Source organism: Mastacembelus armatus, chromosome 1 (genome assembly GCF_900324485.2).
Source record: "Mastacembelus armatus chromosome 1, fMasArm1.2, whole genome shotgun sequence".
NCBI lineage: Eukaryota > Metazoa > Chordata > Actinopteri > Synbranchiformes > Mastacembelidae > Mastacembelus > Mastacembelus armatus.
In genome coordinates, this window is record NC_046633.1 from 15018089 (window position 1) to 15041002 (window position 22914).

The 22914-nt window shown below is 38.7% G+C and overlaps 1 protein-coding gene across 11 annotated transcripts; it reads right to left on the reverse strand.

Moving 5' to 3' along the window:
- Positions 1 to 5953: 5953 nt before the first annotated feature.
- On the reverse strand, positions 5954 to 22914 carry pecam1b (platelet and endothelial cell adhesion molecule 1b). Of its 11 annotated transcripts, none has more exons than XM_033325346.1 (14): positions 22712 to 22914; positions 22576 to 22599; positions 18874 to 18988; positions 18393 to 18674; positions 18039 to 18308; positions 17549 to 17821; positions 16492 to 16770; positions 15726 to 16004; positions 13295 to 13396; positions 9946 to 9999; positions 9466 to 9555; positions 8932 to 8988; positions 7811 to 7833; positions 5954 to 6127 (listed from the first exon to the last, which is right to left on the reverse strand). In XM_033325346.1, the coding sequence occupies exons 2-14, from the start codon at positions 22585 to 22587 to the stop codon at positions 6023 to 6025; spliced, it is 1941 nt and encodes a 646-aa protein (XP_033181237.1). In that variant the 5' UTR covers positions 22588 to 22599; positions 22712 to 22914; the 3' UTR covers positions 5954 to 6022. The 11 variants fall into 11 exon arrangements, 10 of the variants coding, with proteins under 10 accessions (XP_033181237.1, XP_026159790.1, XP_026159789.1 ...); XM_026304005.2 differs by having other exon boundaries at positions 5954 to 6124; positions 18874 to 19170; XM_026304004.2 differs by having other exon boundaries at positions 18874 to 19170.

The window sequence follows — 22914 nt, forward strand, 5'->3', positions numbered from 1 at the left end:
CACGTAAAAACACTCATAAAGTGCTTATTATGATTGCCGTGATGTACTTTGAGGCTGGGATTAAAGGCTCTCAATACTGTTTATTATTATTATCTTAAACTAGGACCATAGTTTTAAACCTGGCCCAATACGAATTAAAACCATCAATATAGATAGTACTATGGTAAGGTTGCTTTTTCCCGAGTCATAGTGACAGGCTCTGTTCAGAGCCGCAGATTGTGAAAGGAGTTATTAAACACGACAGCTGTTTATCATCAATGACTGATATTTGTTCAGACATTAAGACTTTGTGCAACTGCTAGAATTTGTTTGAATATAAATGGGAAGGGACTCTTTTTCAAATAGTGATAAATGTGCAGGCAGCCCAAGTTAACCTGTAAGTTCTTATGTTGTATAAAAGGCCCACCAAGACCTGGTATATATTTCATTTGACATAGGTCCCTGTGTTTTAAACTGAATCATGTTATTCTTCTGCATGTTAATGCTATAAACTGCATTTTAATATAAGAACCTTTTATTTTGTGGATATATAATTTTGGATTTAAACCTTGGCTGTTGTGGATCAGGTGGATTTTGGCCAGATGTAATGCAAATTGGCTATTCAGGATTAAAAGTTGGTTCATTTTCTTGGCAGCAAGTTTTTCTGACTGCAGCGATCATGCTAAGGAAAATTAGTATTAATATATTACCCGTTTAATTTGAGAGCTTTAGAGCTTATGACAAATGGATATGGATAAAGATAACTGATGGTTAAGGTTGCTAATTGCAGTATATGTACACAAGGTGTTTGGACAACGAGCACAGTACTGTGTGGACTGGTGCTTGCTTTTACTAGATTTGGTAAATATTTCACAGAAGCATACCTATTCAATGTGTACTTATGCAGTAACAGTGCATGTAAACCAAATACACAATAAATTGTAACACTGTAAAGTCTCTTTATACATTCTTTCTGTTAAACACAAGACAAATGAACCTGTCCTTGTTGAAATACTAGTCATACGTGTTATGAATTTTTGGCACTCTTCAGTCTGACAATGCAGTGAACTCTGAAAGCTGATTGGCTGAAGCTATTTAACAGTTGGTAACTTTTACCCTTGGTTGGCTACGTCCTGCGATATGACACAGAAACTAAAATATCTCTATTCTCATGCCAAAATTAGACTTTGAACATAATAGATCATTTTACAAAGTAGTGAAATGAACAGGAACAACACCTCTTTCATCATGTTATTCTGGTACTTTATGTACTGAACTTACTGTACAGTCTTACAGTAGTTTTCACTGTATGTGATCTGCACACACCCCTCTTGCAGTTTTACCTTTTAACTCTCACCACTGAACGTGAAACAGTTAAGGTACTGGTAAAGGGAGAGTCTGTTTATTTTATCAAGAGTGATTTTAAAATGCAAATATTGCCCTTGCTGACTACAGTTCTGCAAATTTCATTTCTTTTTCATTATTTGTTTAACTTTTATGTAATTGGGCAGGTCATGGTGTACACGTGGTGTGCTGTGGAAAATGATAGGCGATGGTAGGAATCCAATAAACATTCAGAAAAAAATTATCAGGAGTGTTTTTTTCCTGAGTAATGACGGAGTGCATGGAAAAAAGAAAGCAGCCTAGAATAAGTACTTAGATTTTTAACTTAAAGCAGCAATGACCAATTTTTTAATAACATTATATCATATGCTGATGTGAAAACAGTGTGAAAGGGTCCTCTGTTGTGATGAACCTGCAACGAATTAGCACCCCTCAGCTTTAATGAGTTCTATAGTGAGTTTGAAGTTATTGTTTTGGTTTTACCATCCACAAGTTTACTGTTGGGCAGCACGGTTGAGCAGTGGGTAGCAATGTTGCCTCAAGGCAAGAAGGTGCTTGGTTCGAAACCTGGCATGGGCCTTCCTGTGTGGAGTTTGCATGTTCTCCATGTGCTTGTGTGGGTTTTCTCCAGGTACTCTGGTTTCCTCCCACAGTCCAAAAACATGTATGTCAGGTTGATTGGTAATTGCCCATAGGTAGGAGAGTTGCCCATAGCAGTGAGTGTGAGTGTGTGAGGTTGTTTGTCTCTATGTGGCCCTGTGATGGACTGGTGACCTGTCCAGGGTGTACCCCTGCCTTTCACCCAAAGAGAGCTGGGATAGGCTCCAGCTGATCCCCGTTACCCTAAATGGGAATAATCGGGTATAGATGATGAATGAACTTAACTGTTTTGGTTCACACTCGCTGCTGTCATAGTCTTGTTTTCAGTCATAGCAGGCAGGTGTTATCAATGATAAAGCCAGGCTGTGCACTAACTGTGCAGCAGCAAACAGATGACAGACTTAGTTACAGATCAGCGGGTGAATATAATGGTACATTTAGGAGCTAAAGAGGCAAATGTGTTAGTAGAGACCAAAATAGATTTAAAAGAAAATGAATACTTACCTTCTCCAGATGGATAGAAACACAACTCAGAATAACTGATATTGTTGCTCTCTAACTGCTGAATGTGTGAATATGCAAAGTTTGGAAACAAGTTCATCATATCAACTAAAGATTTGCTGATAGGTTATTAATGTGTTCATAACTTGTTTACACTAATGCAGGCAAAACATTTATTACAGATAAAGTAAAAGAAATATTTTATTGCAAATAAAAATCTTAAGTTAGGAAATATATAATATATTATTTGCAATATTTATTTAATGTATCAAAAGAAAAAGTACATTCTGTGCAAAATTATTATGAGTCATACTAGTGACTATAAGACTGTACTTTTTATTAAAACATCAACATGCTAACATTTTTAATTAGTCAGTTTTAACGTCTTGAAATTTGACCTGCTAGAGGAAAAGTCACTGTATTACCGGAGTAATGGGGATTAGTCCTCTGGGAACCATGAAACCTTTCTTTATGGCATCTGGAGTTTTATGCAAATCTAAAATTACATTAAACAGAAATACATAAGTAAAACACCTCAAATTTATACTCCTTGTGCATTACTCGGATATGTGCCTAGTAAACTAATAAAGCTCTGGCTAATAGTTCCAGAATTATTTTGGGTATTTATTAAGTTTTTGATTGTTAGCTGCGTCCATCCATTTGGTAACACTGATCTGCTTTGGGTTTTTTGTCCAACATGAGATTGCTATAGCTGGAGAGTTAGCAAAAAGAAAATATAATATTTAATTTCACCGACTGCGTGAAGAAGTCCAGTAATATGCAGGATGATTTCAGAACAGTATGGTAGAGTGAAAAATGAGGACACTGATCAATAAACACAACCCTGGAGCTAATATTTTGACTATTTAGATGAAATCAGGTGATTAAAGATTAATGGGATTTTAACAAGGATGTTGCCAGAGACAGGGAGAAAACATTCATCTTTAAATACATGTATTCAAAAAATAGTCCAAGTGGTGTTGCCATGCCAACACTGTCAGTGCAGGTCTTGGAGGTTATTGGAGGGAGGACATTCAATTACAGGGAACTCTGAATGTGACGCAAGTTTATAATCAGCAGTGCGATTGCTGATGTCACTGCTGAAATTATGCAGGGCCTGAATGTTCCCTTCATAAAGTACAACGTGAAGGGATGTCATTAAAATGCATCCTTGAAAAACATTACACTATCAATCTGTTTTTAACATTGAATTCTGCTTAGCATAATTCCTGTAAAGGTACTGCTCCATAAAAAGCATCTGTGAATCTAGTTTCTGTATGCATTTTTGTTCTTTTTCAACAACATATAGATGGCTACCTACCTATTGCCATGGACACCCTGCAGAGTTTCAGAGTCATAGGATACAAATGTATATCTATGCACCTCTTCTACATTTACTCAGTGGGGTTGTGTAAGGAAGAGTCACACAATGTTAGCTTTCTCTATTGCCAGCACTTTGCCCTTCTGCTACATTACCACTTTGTTTATCACGTTTTACATCAAATTTCTACTTTTTACCTTTACAACATAGCTACTATAACAGATAGTGTTTTTTTTGTTTTTGTTTTAAAGCAATTCAGTAAAATTGAATGATGAGTCTAACATAGATGGAAAGAGCCATTCAAATGTATAATTGTATTATATATATATATATATATATATATATATATATATACATTATACATTATACATTATATAAACATTATACATTGTGGTATTAGCAAACATTCTCATATTAGATATTATGCTCATTTGGGACAAATAAAAACTCTGTATAAATATTAAATTAAAACTACATTCGTAGTTTTTTGACCACTTGGGAACAACAAATTGAGCTGAAAATACAATATTCCCATATTTCTACCCATTAAAACCAGTAAACAAAAACAAGTCAAATGTTCAGTTTTAGTTTTAGACCTACTATTTATTTTCTTACAAATATCAAAATGTCCATTGAGCAGCTAAATGCACCACTATGTTCATGTACTTAAAATATGTTTGGTGGTGTGGTGTTACTTTAATCTGATAGTTTTCTATAGTGATATTTTCCATTGGATTTATTTCTGCTAACTGCAGCTATTGCTTCATTTTAAGGGTTTCAGGTTTGTGTAATACCCCATCATCCTGTAGTGAACTGAAATGTTCTGCCACAAGATGGATCCTTGTTCCATCAACAGCCGCTGAAACAAATGAAGTGAGTAAAGGAAGTGTTTAGTGTATATTCTCAGTGCAATGGCGTACTCTAGTGGTAAATATGAAATCCATCCATCCACTATCTATTCCTGCTTAATCCTATTAGGGTCATTTAGGGTCACGGGAAATACTGAATCCTATAGAAATAATCAACAATGCATTGACAGAAACATTTAGGTGGTTAGGGTTAAATTACAAACAACATATTATTAAAGCTGAGGACCTGGATTTAAAAAAAATCAGTTACTAGATTCAACAATACAACAACAATTTCTCTCTAACATCTGACACATCTGGATGGACAGGATGTGACATCATTCAGCTGTTCAGCTGCTCATGAGCTGCCCCTTTTGTTCTTTTTTTCAAGGTGTGATTCAGCAGTGGATGTGAGTCTAGGCATGATACTGGTACTGAAGAGTCACTTTTAAAAAATGTGTGTGTGTGTGTGTGTGTATTAATGAATGAACTGATTTAAGGTCCCTGAAGGTCTCCTCATTCATCTGAATTAAAAATTTATTACAATCTGTTATTATCTGGCATCATGAAATGTAGAACATTTACTTAAGTTTAAACACTTTTGTATCGATATGGATGATCAGTTTGTGTTATTCACATCATTAGGTATCATTTTGCCAAAAAGTATTAGAATTTAATCCTTTAATCACTAATTTTCTCTCCCTTTAATCTCCCCTCAATAGTTATTTTATACTTGAGTTTCTGACATTAGCTGACCCATATTGGTACACAACTTATCGTGATCTTTCTGTACAGTTGCTTTACTATTTATACATTGTCCTGCCCAATGCCATATGGCTTTTATTGTACATACAGTACTTATATGAATATACACTGCTATATAATATATTATAAAACCTTCATACATTTTACATACCTTCAGGAAAAGCATTTACCCAGTGGTACAATACAGTTTAGATTATGCAATTGATGCCTGATGATGAAACCTGTATAAACTACAGCACATGCTCACTAGAGTACACTTATCCACACCAAATGGATTTTTATATCCTTGAATTTTAATGAATTTTATTTTACATTTTATATGACATCCTCTGTATTTTGCACATGAGAACTGTGGAACAGTTCCAGCGTGTCTGTACTTATTACTGACGTAAACAGCAAATGAGTTGAGAAAGAAGCGCCTGTGTTACTGTGAGGAAGTAACAATCAAATGTTCATGCTGCTGGTGACTGTCTCCCTATCTAATGTGTTTCTAACTGTAATATTATGAAACACACCACCAAACAACACAGGAGGATGTGTGATATGTGTTTATTAGGGACAAATATTTACAGCTATCTTAGCATTAGTTACAATTAAGAACTATAAAAGCAGTTGGATGTCTGGAGAAGTATGGATATGAGATGTTAGTGTAAAGGCTCAATCACTAATCCACTGGCACTGGTAGGTCCTGGTAGCTGTTGATGTTTGGATGGTAGTGATTGATCTCAGGTTGTTCACCATTGAGAGCAGTGTACTCTACTGATCCCTGCTGACACACACACACACACACACACACACACACACACGCACGCACGCACGCACGCACGCACGCACGCACGCACACACACACACACACACACACACACACACACACACGCACACACACGCACGCACACACACGCACACGCACACACGCACACACAGGTTATTTATTTACTGTAGGATTTGGTTGCTCAAATACTGGTACACATACACACAGGAATGCTGTGTTAAGTACTGGGACTTGGTAATAAACCACTACAAGACACAAAATACTGTAGGATTTAAAAGGCACATGTTTGTGATTTCTTGTAATACAGATGCAATGAAGTTGCCTTCTGCACTGGTCCAATTCTGATCTCAAGGTGCATTTTATCCATCTCCCTAACTACCTAAATGATCATTACCTCTTTTATTGGTGCAAAACCTCCACAGTACAAGACAAAATAATTTAAAATACATAGAGAGAGTCATCTGCATTCCTGAGGAACAGACAGACCATAAAAAGGGTGCTGTCAGACCAAACCACATAATCTGTCATCAAAAAGATACACTAATGAAACAATCAACTGTTTTTACATCATGATGTCACATCCTCTGCTTATTATTTCAGATTCCTCACTTGAGCTTCCTTGAACACCAAGTAGGGATAAACAATTTGGGAGGGGTGACGATTAAGGCACGCTGGGGGACAGTATACTGACTGAGATGGGCTTGGAGGTAATTTGACTGACCACAGTGCTGATCTGACAGAGCGATAGGGAAGGAAGCCCCATCCCAAATGCCTTTGTTGTTGTCTGGAAACTTTGACGGCAGTTTCCCTCTTGCTCTGAATTATCAGCCGGCACAGGGTCACTATGACCAGGAGACAGCCAATGCATGTTTTGACTAATCCAGTGTACCAATTATATACAACAGAAATGTTACTTTATTACAAATATATTGTTGTTATTTGAGTTTAGTAAAAATGGTCAGAAGGCTTGATATATGATACATTATGTATTAAGTTCTACAAAGAGAAAATTTTAAAAATGAACTTTTAGACTTTTGGACTATAAATGCTATTTAACCAGCTACCGAGCTCTTTCTGTTGAAAATGTGTGTCATTGGAATTTGACACTGATCTTTATGGTTTTACTTGACTACAGTTATGTAAGAACTGAGTTATCTAAATTTATTTACTGAGATATATCTGTAATGAGGCCAATAGATGCTTTAAAACACTCCAATATTAAGGGTTAATGCATTGTAATAAATACCATTATGATCAGTGTGCACTATTTTAAAATATTCCACAGACCAAAATGCATTTTATATTGTGTAACAACTTAATAACTATCACTGGCCATACATGTCATTATGACAAGCTGATGTAAAGGTGATCAGTACGTAGTACTGGGCATTTCAAAAGTTGACTGAAGGTTGCACTGTATACAATTAGTGCAAAATAAAATCAATGAGCCTATATGGGACTGTAGTACTTCATTTTGCTTAAAGATATTAAGTTATAGCAAGAATAAAAAAACATAGACAACAATAAATTATTCTGGTTGCATTAAACTGTATGAAAGCAAACAAATCAAAAGTGTCTTTAACAAAAATCCTTGTAGGGATGTCAAATATGTCAACATTTTCTTTTAAAAATGCAGACAACTGAAAACAACAAGAGTGTTATTATGCAGTTGATACTCACATAGTCATGAGGGTCAGCAGCGCCTAAGGAAAAAGCATCAGAAGTTAAACAGTGTGTTTGGTTGGGTGTGTACCCTGCTCACTCACTGACTGACCTCAGAGCTATTCATTACTCATTTGACAGTTATGATGACGTGGCTGACCTTGCTGACTCACTTGAACCTCCTCTGCAGAGGCTTTTGTTTCAGCTAATCTGTATGCTTTCAGCCAATAAGTGTGGTCCCTGCGATTATAATCAAGGTTTAGAAAACAGCATCTCGCTCACAGATGCTTCTCTCAATAATTCTAGATTATTTTGAGACTGAACAGGAATTACAGGAACATATTAGAACTCTAATGGACTGTTTGATAGACATGTCCACCATCTGGCTGCTTTTCTAAAACAGGAAGCTTATGCCAGCAGTTGCAGGATATGGTCATGTTTGTGTATCTAGTTGGGCACACTGTCCTTTCATTGGACAACTAATACAAGTTGTCACTTTGGAACTTATATCTGGTATGAGTCTTAAGTGCCTTTAATATCACCAAGTTGCATTTAAAACATTTAAAGTTAAATTAATTGATTTTACTACTTTTGGGCAATAGAATAAGCTGAAAATAATCATATATTATCATGGTATAGAGATGATATTATAAATATGTTAGCAAACAATTTATTAGTAGGAGGCATACATTCAACAGACACAGTGGCATAAACCCACATTAGGAGTTGTGTTTCTGTGTTTCTCATTTATGTAAGTACAATTTTAGCTCTGTTTTGGTCTCCACCAGCTCCCAGAGACTCATCACCTGCTACATTTTGAGGGGTTAGAGGAGTGAGGGGGTGGGTGTATAGTATAGCGGATTTTTTAGAGCATTTTCAACAGTTAAAACAGTTGCTGCTGTAGCTAGAAAGAAGTATGTTGGAAGCAGTGAGACTGAACTCACACAGTGATACTGTGGGCGGGGAGACCAAAACATTAACCTGAAGGATGCTAAAATGCTCTGCACAGCTGAAAGGAACACCAGAGCTGGGTGTCATGGGTGTCATAACAAACCTTGTTCGTTTTTGCAATGAACATGTAGTAATTTAATCCACCGTTAGTACAAATATATGTAGATCTTTAAAGATATTAAACGCACCATGTGGAGAGTTTTTGAGCTCGCTGTACACTGTGTCTGTGCCTTTTCTCAGGGGGACTGTTAATGTAAGAAGGAACACATTAGCCTGCTTGAACATCAAAAGACAGTTCAGTAGATGTTGTGTGTTTGCGCTATCATTATCAGAAACCTAAAAAATAAGTGGTGTCACATTTTGCCATTTCCGACCCGTTGGGAGCTCAAGCAGAGGACCATAATGAAGAAGGCACCAATATCAGAAACCAGCAAGGTAATTAGTTCAACCCTTCCTGTTTATAAGGTCTGCAGTGGTCCTGAAAATCCCTGCAGTTAGCGCAACCTGGAGAAGTATTAATTATGGGTAATTTGGCACCTCCCAGGAAGTGCTGTCTTATCAACTATAAAGGAATGTGGGCAAAGCAGAGCAAAAATGCTTGTGGTGAGAAGTTTCGGAATAGAAGTGGCAATGGTTATAAATGGTTATAAATAGCAGGACAACAGTTATCAAAATAATAATGTAATTAAATAATAACTAGACAAAAAAAAGTCTGTTTTTACCTTTGGCAGGATCCACTGGTTGGGGATGCACCACCTCTGTGTACTCCACATCAGGCTCACTGGACACCACACTGCTCAGCTCATCATGGACTGCAACGAGTACATGAATAATAGTCTATGTAAAATGTGTAAACTATGTACTGAAGTTCATTATTGATGTTAGAAACAGAAAACCCTCCCATCTCAAACTCCATTTACCTGCTTCTATCAGAGCAGATTTCAAGAGTTACTCTTTAAGACGGAGTAACAGACTCTTACAGACAATTTAGAGTCACCGATGCATGTGGGAGGAAACCGGAATACCCGGAGTAAACCCACCCAAGCACAGGGAGAACATGCAAACTCCACGCAGCGAGAAGGTCCTGGGTTGTGAACCCAAGGCAACAGTGCTAACCACTCAGCCACCGTGCTGCCTGTGTAAGACATTTAGAGTAAAAGCAAATACAGAATAGTCCCTATTGCATTACAAGCCCCGCTCACCCGCTTCAGGTGGTCGCTCACTCCACACACTGACGGCAGCTCTGGGCACCCTCACTGTGAGAAACAGAAAGACATGAAGTTGTAATATAGTTCCCCAAACCCAGAATTTAATGAAGAAACAAAAAAATATACATCTATTAAAACAAAGACACATACCTTAAAATGTAATAAGCTATGAAAACACATTACAGTCTTTTCTATCACTTTAACCTTTTAGCAAAAACACAATGACTTTCTTGCAGAACATAAGAATATGTCTGATAAATATAAAGTTAAATCTGCAGTAGCAAAATGTTTGCTTATCTTAGCATTAAAACTGGAAAAAGCTAGACTTGCTGTGACCAAATACAAAGTACACAAACCAGCACTTCTAAATTCTGCTACCTAGAGATTTATATGTTGTTAATTTCATTTAAACAAAGCTGTAAAAACAAAAACTTGAGTTTTTACAGCTTCAGAAGAGTCTCCCTTCTGATAGAGTGGTGTGAATCTTCTCATCTAACAAAGAAACTATTTTTCCATGGTCACTGATGTAGTCTGCATTTAAAGCAATATTCCAAAATAAGAGGCACTTTGTGTGACATCTCAACAGTTTGGCCTTTAGTGGAAAATGTATTAAAATTGGTTATAAAGGGGCAGATTTCAAGTCTTCATCTGCTACAATGAGAAATCCTCCCCAGCATCTGCACAATCGGTTGTTAAATCAGCAACGGCTGCATAATAACTGCTGGCAAAAACAATTTCCCATTGCAACTTCCCAGTTGGTAATGTAATCTCACACTCAGCTCAACCAAGGCTTATGTGATTAATTTCCTCCACCTGCTGCATGCATTCAAACTTGCCTTGCCTGAAACGAAATAAGCCCCACCCTCCCCAACGCCACCAGTTTTATCAACACTACACCACCACCCCCAAACCTGCTCTGTGCCAACATAGGAAGTTTCTTGCAGACTCCATTGTTTCAGCTTTTCAAGGAAGTCTCATGTGTTCTTTTTTAGGAAATGAATCAGCTTCATATTATGCTGGTATTTTTGTCTTGGACCTGTGCTTTGCATGGTTGCACCATCTAGCACATAATGGAACATTAATGTTTGATAATAATAAATATACTTGGACTGAACATTTTTCTTGTCGTTTCCAAGTTTCATATATGAAATTTAGCCTCAAATACAATAGCTGGAGCAAAATAAAGGGTAATGACACACATCTAAATAAAACTGTCTTTATTCTACAAGTCTCTTCCAGCCAGTCAAAGGATCAACCAAAAATATATACACATATTTCTTGTGATGGCAATGTAATGTATGTACAAATCAATCTGTCACCAAGCCTGTTTAAACAGGCACATGAAACAAACAGCTCAGGTGCAACAGTAAAAGATGTGCAATCACAACAACACATTGAATGAAGAACAAACACAGAAAGGTTAAGTGTAATATCAAAGGCTATCCAGCAGGAGGAGGGGAGAGGGAGCAGCGGGTCCAGGAAAATGCCCCTCTTTTTCCACAGAGGAAAAAAAAAAAACCCAACTTCTACAACACCTGACATCGCAAACAGGATGCTGCTTTTTTCCTTTCATTTCTATTCTCAAAGTCTTGAACTTTCTCTCCTTTAAAAGATTTTTACAAATTGAACTGAAGTCCCTCCTGCTGCAGGGCATCTCTACACTGTGGCTGGGATACTGTAGCTGCTCCTGTTGCTGATGTCAGTGGGAAGCGACGCCACACTACCTCGTGTCCCATTGGCCACTCTCCCCTCCATGCCATCATAGAGTGGCACTGCGTCTGGAAGAAGATGATAATGTGCGCTCTAAGCAGTTTGTAACAACTGACAATCACATGTGCTATGATTTCATTACGTAAGCATCTTCTTCTTGCGTAAACACAACATGTACCTTGGAGAGTTTACTTCCTTCAACAACTGTATTCTAGCAATGTCCTACTGATTCTTCCTCTGCAGTGCATACTTAAGCACAGACACCATGTACATGCAAAAAAGCCAGAGGCAGACAACAAGTTCAAACATATGCACACTGTGCATGCACTTAACTGTGAACAGGGTAGCAGCATAGCCAGTTAAACAAATGGAGCCAGGTCACCACAACATAGCCCTGCATGCATATTTGAAAAAAAGACTGTGGGAGTGAATAAAGCTACAACAGGAAACATGCTATGACTGCTGAGATGTGCGAAATTACTAATAGCTTTCATGAAAATGACTGATGAGGACATACAGTTGTACACAGGAGAAAAGTAAAACCAAGCTACTTGTGGCTGCATTATAAAACCTTTGTGGTGTGGGTGAGACTCACTGCTAAAGCATTATCTGATTTAGGGCTTGAAGACTTTCTGAGAAATGATGAAAATAAAGTCATCTCTGGCAGCAATGAAATCAAAGAAAAATCTACTAAATGCAACAGTGATCTAAAGCAAACTTGAAGCGAACTATATAAAAGAAAATCTGATACAAGCTAATGATCCACTTCAGCAACCAAACTGGGGGTTTTACATGTTGAAGCCTATTGAATTGGCCCTACTGTAAGGGTCACCTGTTGCAGCAGCTTGTCTTAAAGGGACCGTTTTCCACAACACATTTTTCTGTTTACAATCAGGCAGATCTAATTATTTTAGTAGTGTGTTGTATGAAAATCTAGCACACAGCTATTTTCTTCCTTATCTGGTGTGGAATAGCTTCTTTTCCTGGCACCTGAGAAAACAATGGCATAGTGGGAAATCATCACACTGAGTGTGCTCCTCATACGTGCATGCCTCTTGTGGGTTGTTGTGGATGTGCATGACAAACAAACAGGAAGGGAATTTACATTCTTTTAAGATTTATGCATCTTTGCAGCTGTAAGGTTGTAATATCAACCAGCTTGAGCATGACATATTTCAGAATCCAGCTCTCAAAGTGGCAAGATTTTTTGGTAGGTCCCAAAAAAAAAAAAAAAAAAAACTTTTCCAAATCTAAAATGTCTAAATAGTCTATAAATCTATATTAAAAGGTCGTGGTAATTTAAAATATATGTGCCTAATACAGTACAAACATGCAAAACAACCAGTATGGTTGAATAAATAACAGAAATATAACACTACCCTGTTTGTCTAGGCCACCTAATGAAACGAGAAAAGATAAAATCGCTAATCGCTAAAATCTACATTAACTGTCATGTTCAGAGGAAGCAAATAGTTGAACCAACTCACACTGACAGCTCAGCAGCTGCTTGTCTTTTACCTACAATAAGAGAGGAGAGGTGAGAGGGGCACAAGAAAGTAGGTGGAGGAAGCCGGGTTTTCATACAGTTAGATATAAGAGGCTTGAGTTGCCGGAGGACTGTAGGTCTCTCTACCTCTCTTGGATCTGAAGTACAGCACACACACCACCACCAGCACCAACACCAATAGCAGACAGAACCCCGCAATCAGCGCTTTCTTCCACAACGCCAGTTGCACTGCAGAGAGAGGAGACACACACAGAAAGGAGAGAAGGTAAGGGACAAAAAGGTGGAAAGAAGGGAAGTGACGAAAATGGCGCATGGTGACAAAAGTTGTTTATAACAGGGAAAGGCAAAAAAGGTTGGAAAGAAAGTAGAAACTGTGCAAATTTAATAAACAAGCAACATTTGCACTTTATTTCATAGAACTTTGAAATTCCTAATTAAGCAAGTTGTGAGCAAGTAACACACAGTCTGTTGTTTATAGCTGGAATCCTAGTGTTAGCATTCACAGCATCACAGAGCTGCTGGTGTGCGTGAAAACCTGTTTTCAAGTTGACTTTATGGAAATGCAGTGCTTCACAACTGTACTAATGTCTTAAACTTACAAAATTCTAGAAGCTGCACCATACATGGGTAATAGAAGATGTAAGTAGATGCAAACAAGTGCAGACTTGCACTAGGCAGATACAGTGGGTACGGAAAGTATTCAGACCCCTTTAAATTTTTCACTCTTTGTGTCATTGCAGCCATTTGCCAAAATCAAAAAAGTTCATTTTATTTCTCATTAATGTACACTCAGCACCCCATCTTGACAGAAAAAAACAGAAATGTAGAAATTTTTGCAAATTTATTAAAAAAGAAAAACTGAAATATCACATGGTCATAAGTATTCAGACCCTGTGCTCAGTATTGAGTAGAAACACCCTTTTGAGCTAGTACAGCCATGAGTCTTCTTGGGAATGATGCAACAAGTTTTTCACACCTGGATTTGGGGATCCTCTGCCATTCTTCCTTGCAGATCCTCTCCAGTTCTGTCAGGTTGGATGGTGAACGTTGGTGGACAGCCATTTTCAGGTCTCTCCAGAGATGCTCAATTGGGTTTAGGTCAGGGCTCTGGCTGGACCAGTCAAGAACGGTCACAGAGTTGTTCCGAAGCCACTCCTTTGTTATTTTAGCTGTGTGCTTAGGGTCATTGTCCTGTTCAAAGGTGAACCTTCGGCCCAGTCTGAGGTCCTGAGCACTCTGGAAGAGGTTTTCTTCCAGGATATCTCTGTACTTGGCCTCATTCATCTTTCCTTCAATTGCAACCAGTCGTCCTGTCCCTGCAGCTGAAAAACACCCCCACAACATGATGCTCCCACCACCATGTTTCACTGTAGGGATTGTATTGGGCAGGTGATGAGCAGTGCCTGGTTTTCTCCACACATACCGCTTAGAATTAACGCCAAAAAGTTCAATCTTGGTCTCATCAGACCAGAGAATCTTATTTCTAATAGTCTGGGAGTCCTTCATGTGTTTTTTGGCAAACTCTATGCAGGCTTTCATGTGTCTTGCACTGAGGAGAGGCTTCCGTCAGGACCCTCTGACATAAAGCCCCAACTGGTGGAGGGCTGCAGTGATAGTTGACTTTGTGGAACTTTCTCCCATCTCCCTACTGCATCTCTGGAGCTCAGCCACAGTGATCTTTGGGTTCTTCTTTACCTCTCTCACCAAGGCTCTTCTCCCACGATTGCTCAGTTTGGCTGGACGGCCAGGTCTAGGAAGAGTTCTGGTCGTCCCAAACTTTTTCCATTTGAGGATTATGGAGGCCACTGTGCTCTTAGGAACCTTGAGTGCTGCAGAAATTCTTTTGTAACCTTGGCCAGATCTGTGCCTTGCCACAATTCTGTCTCTGAGCTCCTTGGGCAGTTCCTTCGACCTCATGATTCTCATTTGCTCTGACATGCACTGTGAGCTGTAAGGTCTTATATAGACAGGTGTGTGCCTTTCCTAATCAAGTCCAATCAGTTTAATTAAACACAGCTGGACTCCAATGAAGGAGCAGAACCATCTCAAGGAGGATCAGAAGAAATGGACAGCATGTGAGTTAAATATGAGTGTCACTGCAAAGGGTCTGAATACTTATGACCATGTGATATTTCAGTTTTTCTTTTGTAATAAATTTGCAAAAATTTCTACATTTCTGTTTTTTTCTGTCAAGATGGGGTGCTGAGTGAACATTAATGAGAAATAAAATGAACTTTTTTGATTTTGGCAAATGGCTGCAATGACACAAAGAGTGAAACATTTAAAGGGGTCTGAATACTTTCCGTACCCACTGTATGCGTCCATAGGAGCTGACAATATTTCAGCATGAGAGAAAGACCAGGTTCATTCCAGGGCTGTGCTTCATTTAAGGACACACAGAAAAGGAGAAGAGTCTGAGGAACCACCAGAAAATAACACACATCCTAGTTCTGTGATTAGTGTGAGTGTGAGCTGACATATAAACAGTAAAAAAAACATAGAACAGAACAGCAGGTGTGGGGGAGGTGGGGTCTGAAGTGTGCATAAATAGTCTCACCATCTATGGTGACCTTCTCGCTGCGGACCAAGTTGTTGGCATGATTGACAGCCTCACAGTAGTATATGCCACTGTGCTCTTTGGACAACTTGTGGATCTGGTAGTACGTGCTGTTCGTATTGGTGGTGTTGGTCAGCAGCGGCTGCTCGTTGCCAACACGATACCACTTAAAGGTGACTGGTGGTGTGCCGTTAATGCCGCATATCAGGTAAAGATCATCTCCCTCTGAGATTTCTGATAATTTGGGGATGACGGTCAGAGTCGGGTGTGACAGAGGCACTAGGAGAGAAAAATGTGTAAATGAATGTGCCATGAAAACAATTACCTTCTATTAATCAGAGGTCAAGGCAATGGAGAATGGCTGCCAAAAAAAAAAAATTAAAATCTTCAATTACACCTGATATCTCTCTCTCTCTATATATATATATATATATGCAATCAATTTAGATAAATAATCTATTGAACATGTTAAATCTGGAATAAAAACTTTGCTGTTTACAAATGGTTATTCTCAGCTAAGATAATATTTAGCTTAACAGACGCATGGGAGTGGGCTCAATCTTCTCCATAAAAATCTAACTTGCAGTAAAAAAAGTGAATTACTGTATTTCCCGAAATGTGCAACTATTCCTTTAACTCAATGAAAGTTATATTTGAATGAGTTACACAGGACTGCTCAAAAATCAATCCATACTGAACATAGCTGATGATGCAAATAAAAACATGCAACATGCAAAACACAGGAACATACTTGCTGAATGTTTACCTATGACAGCAGCGTTGAGTCTTTTACTGAGTGAGCCTTCCTTGTTGCTGTTCTTGGCCTCACACATGTACCTGCTTATTTCATCAGGCTTGTTGATGGTGACTGTGAAGATGGCTTGTTGATTGGGCTGCTTGACACTGGTTGTGCTCAGTGGGCTATAATCTCTCAGCAGGGTGTAGTTTATCGGCAGACTGCCGGTGTCCGACTGACAGATGATCCTAAAGGGCTGTCCTAAGACAGCCCTGCCAACCACTGACATCTTTGGAGTGGAGACAGAAACTAAAGAGGGGAAAGGAAAAGCATCAATACACCAACTCCCTGTGGACAAATCATCTAAGGCAAAAACCAAAGCCCCATTCAAATGTCTTTGTCATTCAGACATGTAGCAGATATATTTTTTGTAATTCCAACAATATTTCATTCCTGTAGACTGACACTTTGCAGCCTCTGTGTACAAATCATTGTCGCAGGTATTAAACCACCTTCCTATAGCGTTAATAGAAGTAACAAAAAGAACAGACGAAGCAAAATGAGAACAATTAAACTAAAATATAAAAAAAATAATAAACAGTACATATACTGTACCATGGCAGGTGCCACAGACTTTATGTAGTAAGCACAGAAACCACAGAAATAAAACAAAATAGTTTTCCTCTTCTGACAGATAGCACAGAGATGTGAAAATAACAGACTGTCAACAGCAGCATACATATGAGATCCATAAGTGTCTATGCAGTTGGCACACAAAGCACTGTTACGCAACATTCGCAGCTGCTGATGCTCACCTCTGTCTGCACTGTCTGACCATCAGGCCTTGTGCTCCAAGTGCATTAATTCAGTCATTAACTAAGATAGATGCAACCTTTTTTTCTTATGCAGTGATAGTGCTAATCCTAACCACTATGCTTCATTTTATTACACTGTGTGTAATAAATTTGGGCTCCTTCCTTTTCTTCCATTCTCACATTGTTTATCATGACTTCATGACTTCATCATGTCCTTTTACTCAAATGACTCTGACTAAAACGGCCGACACAAAGCTGACAAAGACGCTTACCTTTAGGACGGACAGTCAGGGTTTCACTGCGCTTCATAATGCCCTTGGCTCGGGCTACGCAGGTATAGTTGAAGTCATACTGCAGTGCCTTGATAGGGAATACTCCAGTGTTGCTTGAGGTCATTGAGGTTGTAGCCTGCTCAAGAGTGTAAGTCAGCTCTTCCTTGTTGAGTCTTTCGGTGGCAAAGCGCTCACTTTTGCAGGTTAGGGTCATATATTCCTTTTGAAAGACTTCAGCAGGAGACATGGTGAGAGTGGGTGCTGAAAACAGCTCTGTGGGAAAAAAAAAAACACAGCATGTCATCATCCGCACTCATTTAAGAGTGTAAATGCTTATTTGTATGTAACCTGACAATGTGTATTTAAGGACAAGCCAAATATAAATAAAAGTAAAATCTTTTCCTCTAACCTCTGATCAGTAGATTAAAAAGAACAAAGCCTCTCGTTTTCTATCATTACCTATCAGCTCATCTGTCCTCTTGTCACTCACCAGTCACTGAAACTTTTTCTGTGACGACTTTTATTACATTTCCGATCTCTAAGCTGCACTCAAAATCCCCAGGGTCTTTTGCCAGTGCGACCATGCTGTGGTTCACTTTGATGGATCCAGTGCTGAGTAGGTGGGTCCCCTGGCTCAGGTACAGGTGGATACTTTCAGAGCTGGGCTGTAACTCCCTGATGATGCACAAGATGTTGAGCTTTTCTCCTTCATAGATCTTGGACTGAGGGTAAATCTCCAAAACCGGTTTGATGGAAAGCTCTAAAGAGACAAACTCAGTGAACTAAACTTAAACAAACTGAGTGCTGCATAGAATTAAAAAAAACAAACAAACAAACTACTTACCTTTCACTGAAACACTGACACTGTTGCTTTCCCCAGACTTGAAGGACTCGGTCTTTACCAGGACAGCATAGGTACAGTGAATTTTGTGCATTCCAACACTGCTGAAGAGAAAAGTGGCTTCTGATTGGTTGGAGTTGACCTGATAATTCTGGATTTCTTTTGAGTCCTTGTAGAAGAAGAAGTACAAGTGCCCTGTCTCGCCGGGTGCTGTGCACGTGGCCGTTACCACCTCCTGTTCACTGACCACCGTCTTGTTAAAAGTGAGGAGTGGTTTTGACAAGCCTGAGAATCCAACATTTAAGAAACATATTGAGATGTACTTCCATAGAGCATGAACACTACCATCTTCTGCCAGTATTACAAACCTAAACACACAATTCCCATCATTTAAAATAGTTGCTCAATCATGCAAATATGGGCCTCTCTTCCAGTCTATTAACTTTATCTCAACACATTTAAATTCACCTCAGACCAAACAAACCTTTCACTGTGAGTTTTTCAGCTTCGCTGGTCATCTCTTTGTCCTTGATGGTGATCTTGCACTTGTATTCTCCAATGTTGGAGACTCTGACCTCAGGCAGCGGGTACAGCAGGTCCTGTGAGGTGTTGGACGTCTTGTTGTAGATCAGGTAGCTATCCTTATATATAGCGTACTTACGGCTCAGAGCCTCCGGCCCTGAGCTGCTGATGATGGCTTTGCATCTCAAAGTCACATTGGTGTCCCGAGTCACATCAGTACTGGGTTCAATAGTCAGGGTGATGTTTCTTATCGTAAATGCTAGCAAGGGAATTAAAAAAGAAGCACTAGACTTAATAATAACCAAGCTAATTTTCCACACTGATAACAACTTTAGTGTATTTCTAAGCTTCTACATTTGACACAAAATATTTATTTTCTATCATTAGTATATTTGAAATTTGTAATATTTGTGACACCCAGTACACTTCTACATAGTGAAAGTTGGCCTGTTGACGTAAAAAAGTAAGAGTTGTGTGCACAGGATGATCAGATACATCAAGATAAACCAAGCTGAGATAAGATAAAGCTTAATAATCCCCATAGGGAAATTCAAGTTAGCATTAGCATTAGGCAGAATTCAGAATTCATGGTTTACCCTTAACCCTTCTGTGGTGTTCACATTTTTATCTTTGTGGGTCTGGTGGACCTGCTGCATTTTGGGGTTTTTAATTCAACACAATCAAAACAATTTACAAGAAATATAAATAGCATATATGGTTAATATTTGCCCTTTACCTGTGTTAGAAAATGGGTCCCACAGACCTGAACACCATACAAGGGCTAAGAGACATGTCAGTTTTTTTGTTCGTTATGTTCAAAGTTGAACCTTTCTGGCCTTTCTAGGTGAGAGGACTAATACCACTCTCATGTCTATGTCTCATAAAGAGGGAGATACTGTAGTTTCAGTGCTTTACTTCCTGTCAAACTGTCACACATGTAATATTCTACTACTACTACCACCTTCCTATAGTCTTAATAGAATTAACAAGAAGAACAGACAAAGCAAAATGAGGACAGTTAAACTAAAATATCCAACAATAAATAAACAGTACATATACTGTAGCATGGCAGGTGTCAAAGATTTTATGTAGTAAGCAACAGAGAGCACAGAAAAAAAGGTTTTCCTCTTCTGACGGATAGCACAGAGATGTGAAAACTCTCATCAGCAGCATACATATTATATTGAAAAGACTACCTCTACTACTACTGATGATTTCACTCCTCATTGCTCACTTTGCCTGCATAATAAAAAAAAAAAAAAACTACCAAAAAAACAGAGATTTACTATGGGCTACCAATACACAAGGAAATTCAGTGAAAATTCATCAACAGTGTCAGCATCCTAGTAGTAGACCGATATAGAAAACAAAGCTTTTATTGCACAAATGATCCAATGGTTTTTTCAAGCAACAGTAACAATAGAGAAAGGAAGATTGCTTTATCTCTAAGTGCAGCTGGACTGACTGAACCAGTGTTGGTGCCAGTACTTTAGCCATTTTTATTACAGGCCTCAGTGAGTCTATGTCTTTGGTAGAACCTGGTGCTCTGAGATCAGTGGCATCCTAAAAATGAAGGTGTCACTTGACAGGAAAGGAAAGGCAGATATACAACAACTACAGAAAGAAAAAGTTTGTTCTTGTATTCCTAGTTCTAGTCTCATGAGCCGCTCATTTTCTAGTGCTGATAAAATGTAATCATGACTGTTTATCATCATTTTCTTTCAGGGTGTCCTCTAATTGATTACAGCAAGCTGAGTAATTCAAATGGGCATATGTGAATGATTGGAAAATCACCGGAACACATCCCTAAACCAAAGATCAGTGCAAAACCTCAAGTGGTTCACAAGCACAAACAAGTGAAATTTAATGAATGGCTCAAGGAAGGCAAGTGTTCCTGTCAATAAATGTGGAAGCAACACTCCAACTCTGCTCTTGTTTTTTCATTTCAGCAAAAAGCTTGATCCTCAGTCTTATGTGCATCCACAAAGCAAGATACTTTTAAAAGCAACAGCAGCTCAGTTTTCTGCAAGAAACCAGACACAGAGCACTGGCACACGTGCTAACGCTCTTCCCCACAAGATCACCCATATGTTTGAGTCCAGCAGACAACAGGCTGCTGCTGAAACTGCGTGCAATGCAGTAAGTGCAGTGGGGTAGTAAACAAACGCAGAGAACAAGAAAAATTAGAAAGGAAAACACAAACCAGTCACTCAGGGGACCTATCACCATTTCAGAACCTGCTGTTTCTGGCCCACAATGCAGCATCATTCAGCAGGACCTGGCAGGGCTGGTGATGAGAAAACTCAGTCATGCAAGCCAGAGATTTGCTTTGGGCTCTCAGTACACCATGGCAGTGAGGGTGGGTACACAGTGAGTTAAGTACAATTTTTCCAAGCAAAGATGAATACAGATATGTGTTGTTTTGTTTTTGTTCTTGTTTTTCCATACCCCATTAGTCCTCTTAATATTCCTTTAAATTTAAAGTCACCTGGACTTGTAACCATTAGATTAAATCATTGCACCTAACTGTATTAACACTACCCCAAATATGAATTATGAAATTCTACTTATGCATTGATGCATCAGCATTAGCAATTTAATGAAATAATAGATAAGAATACATCTGTCACTGGGACCGTTTGGCTTTCAGAAGATAGGAAAATAAAAATTCAAATCAGCTACACAAAATTTGGTGACCTTTTTCCTGGTTTCTACAAATCTTCATGCTCTTTGTCAAATGTAACAAAAAGAAACATTTTTTTAAACTTAATTTGCCCAGTTTATTATTTTACCTAAAAATTTTACAATGTAATATTATTCACATGTTGTGTTTGACTGCAAACCTTGCTTTAGTCTTTATAAAGAAGCCTATTCAGTGGTACAAAGCTCTATTACTTCACTACTTCTCTACATCAGAAATTTATAGCGGTAGCGAGACAGATCAGACTTATATCCCAGTGGTACTAAAGTTACAGTTATTTAGGTTGTTTTTCTTTCTTCCTTCAATCCTTAACACTTTTACTTGTGAAAAATTGGATCATTAATCTCTTCTGGTCTCTAAAACACATTTAACATTTAATGGGAAGTAATTACTGAGGAAACCAGTCATTTAAGAAACAACCACAAATATTAGAAAACTAATGCAAGACACAACAAATATCCATACAGCAACTAAAAACATGGATTTTATTTCTGTCATGAATCAGCTAATCTCTCCAAAGCATTAGCAGATTTTTTAATCAAAAACCTAAAAGGGACTGATTCATGCCTCCCATTACCAACTCCAGAGGACAGGGAGGCGTGTGACAATGCTCCCAACATGTTCCCAACGCTTCCTCCCACCAACTTTTCCACCGTACACGACACCACTGACCAGACCGCTCCGATAACAAGCAGCAAGTTTCCACTGACTGACCATGTGTCTGTCTTGGCTTGTGTTTTTTAGTGGCCGACGCTGATTGAAAAGTATTTCAACACAAAGATCAGTAACTTTTCCACATTTGGAAAATAAAGCAATTATACTAAAGCTAAATCCCACCTTATCCAGCAACCAATGACACTTCTGTTGAAGACATTTAGTAAGTTTTCTCTGTGTAAAGACAAATCTAATCCTGAAGTTAGTGTAGATACGAATGTTATGCTGAACAGAAAACATTATACTTACATCGCTGTGCATCCACCATTCTCCCTGGATGGAAGATAAGAAGGCACCAAATTAGATACAAAATTACCAATTTCCCAAAAAAAAAAAAGCAATCCAAAGAGCTCCTATAAAGAAGATAAAAGTTGAGGAGGCTTACAGCTGGACAGGAGGGTGTAGGTGAGTAGTAGCAGGAGGCCCATTCTGACAGAGAAACACTCAAGGTCCCAATGCTGCTGGCTGCCCTGGAGGTTATTGGACTTATGACTGGGTTGGATGAATTGTGGTATGTGGGTGGCAGATCTGGATCTGGTGGGTGGGAGAGGACGCTAAAGCGGCACCCTCAGTGGTCAGCCAACGGTG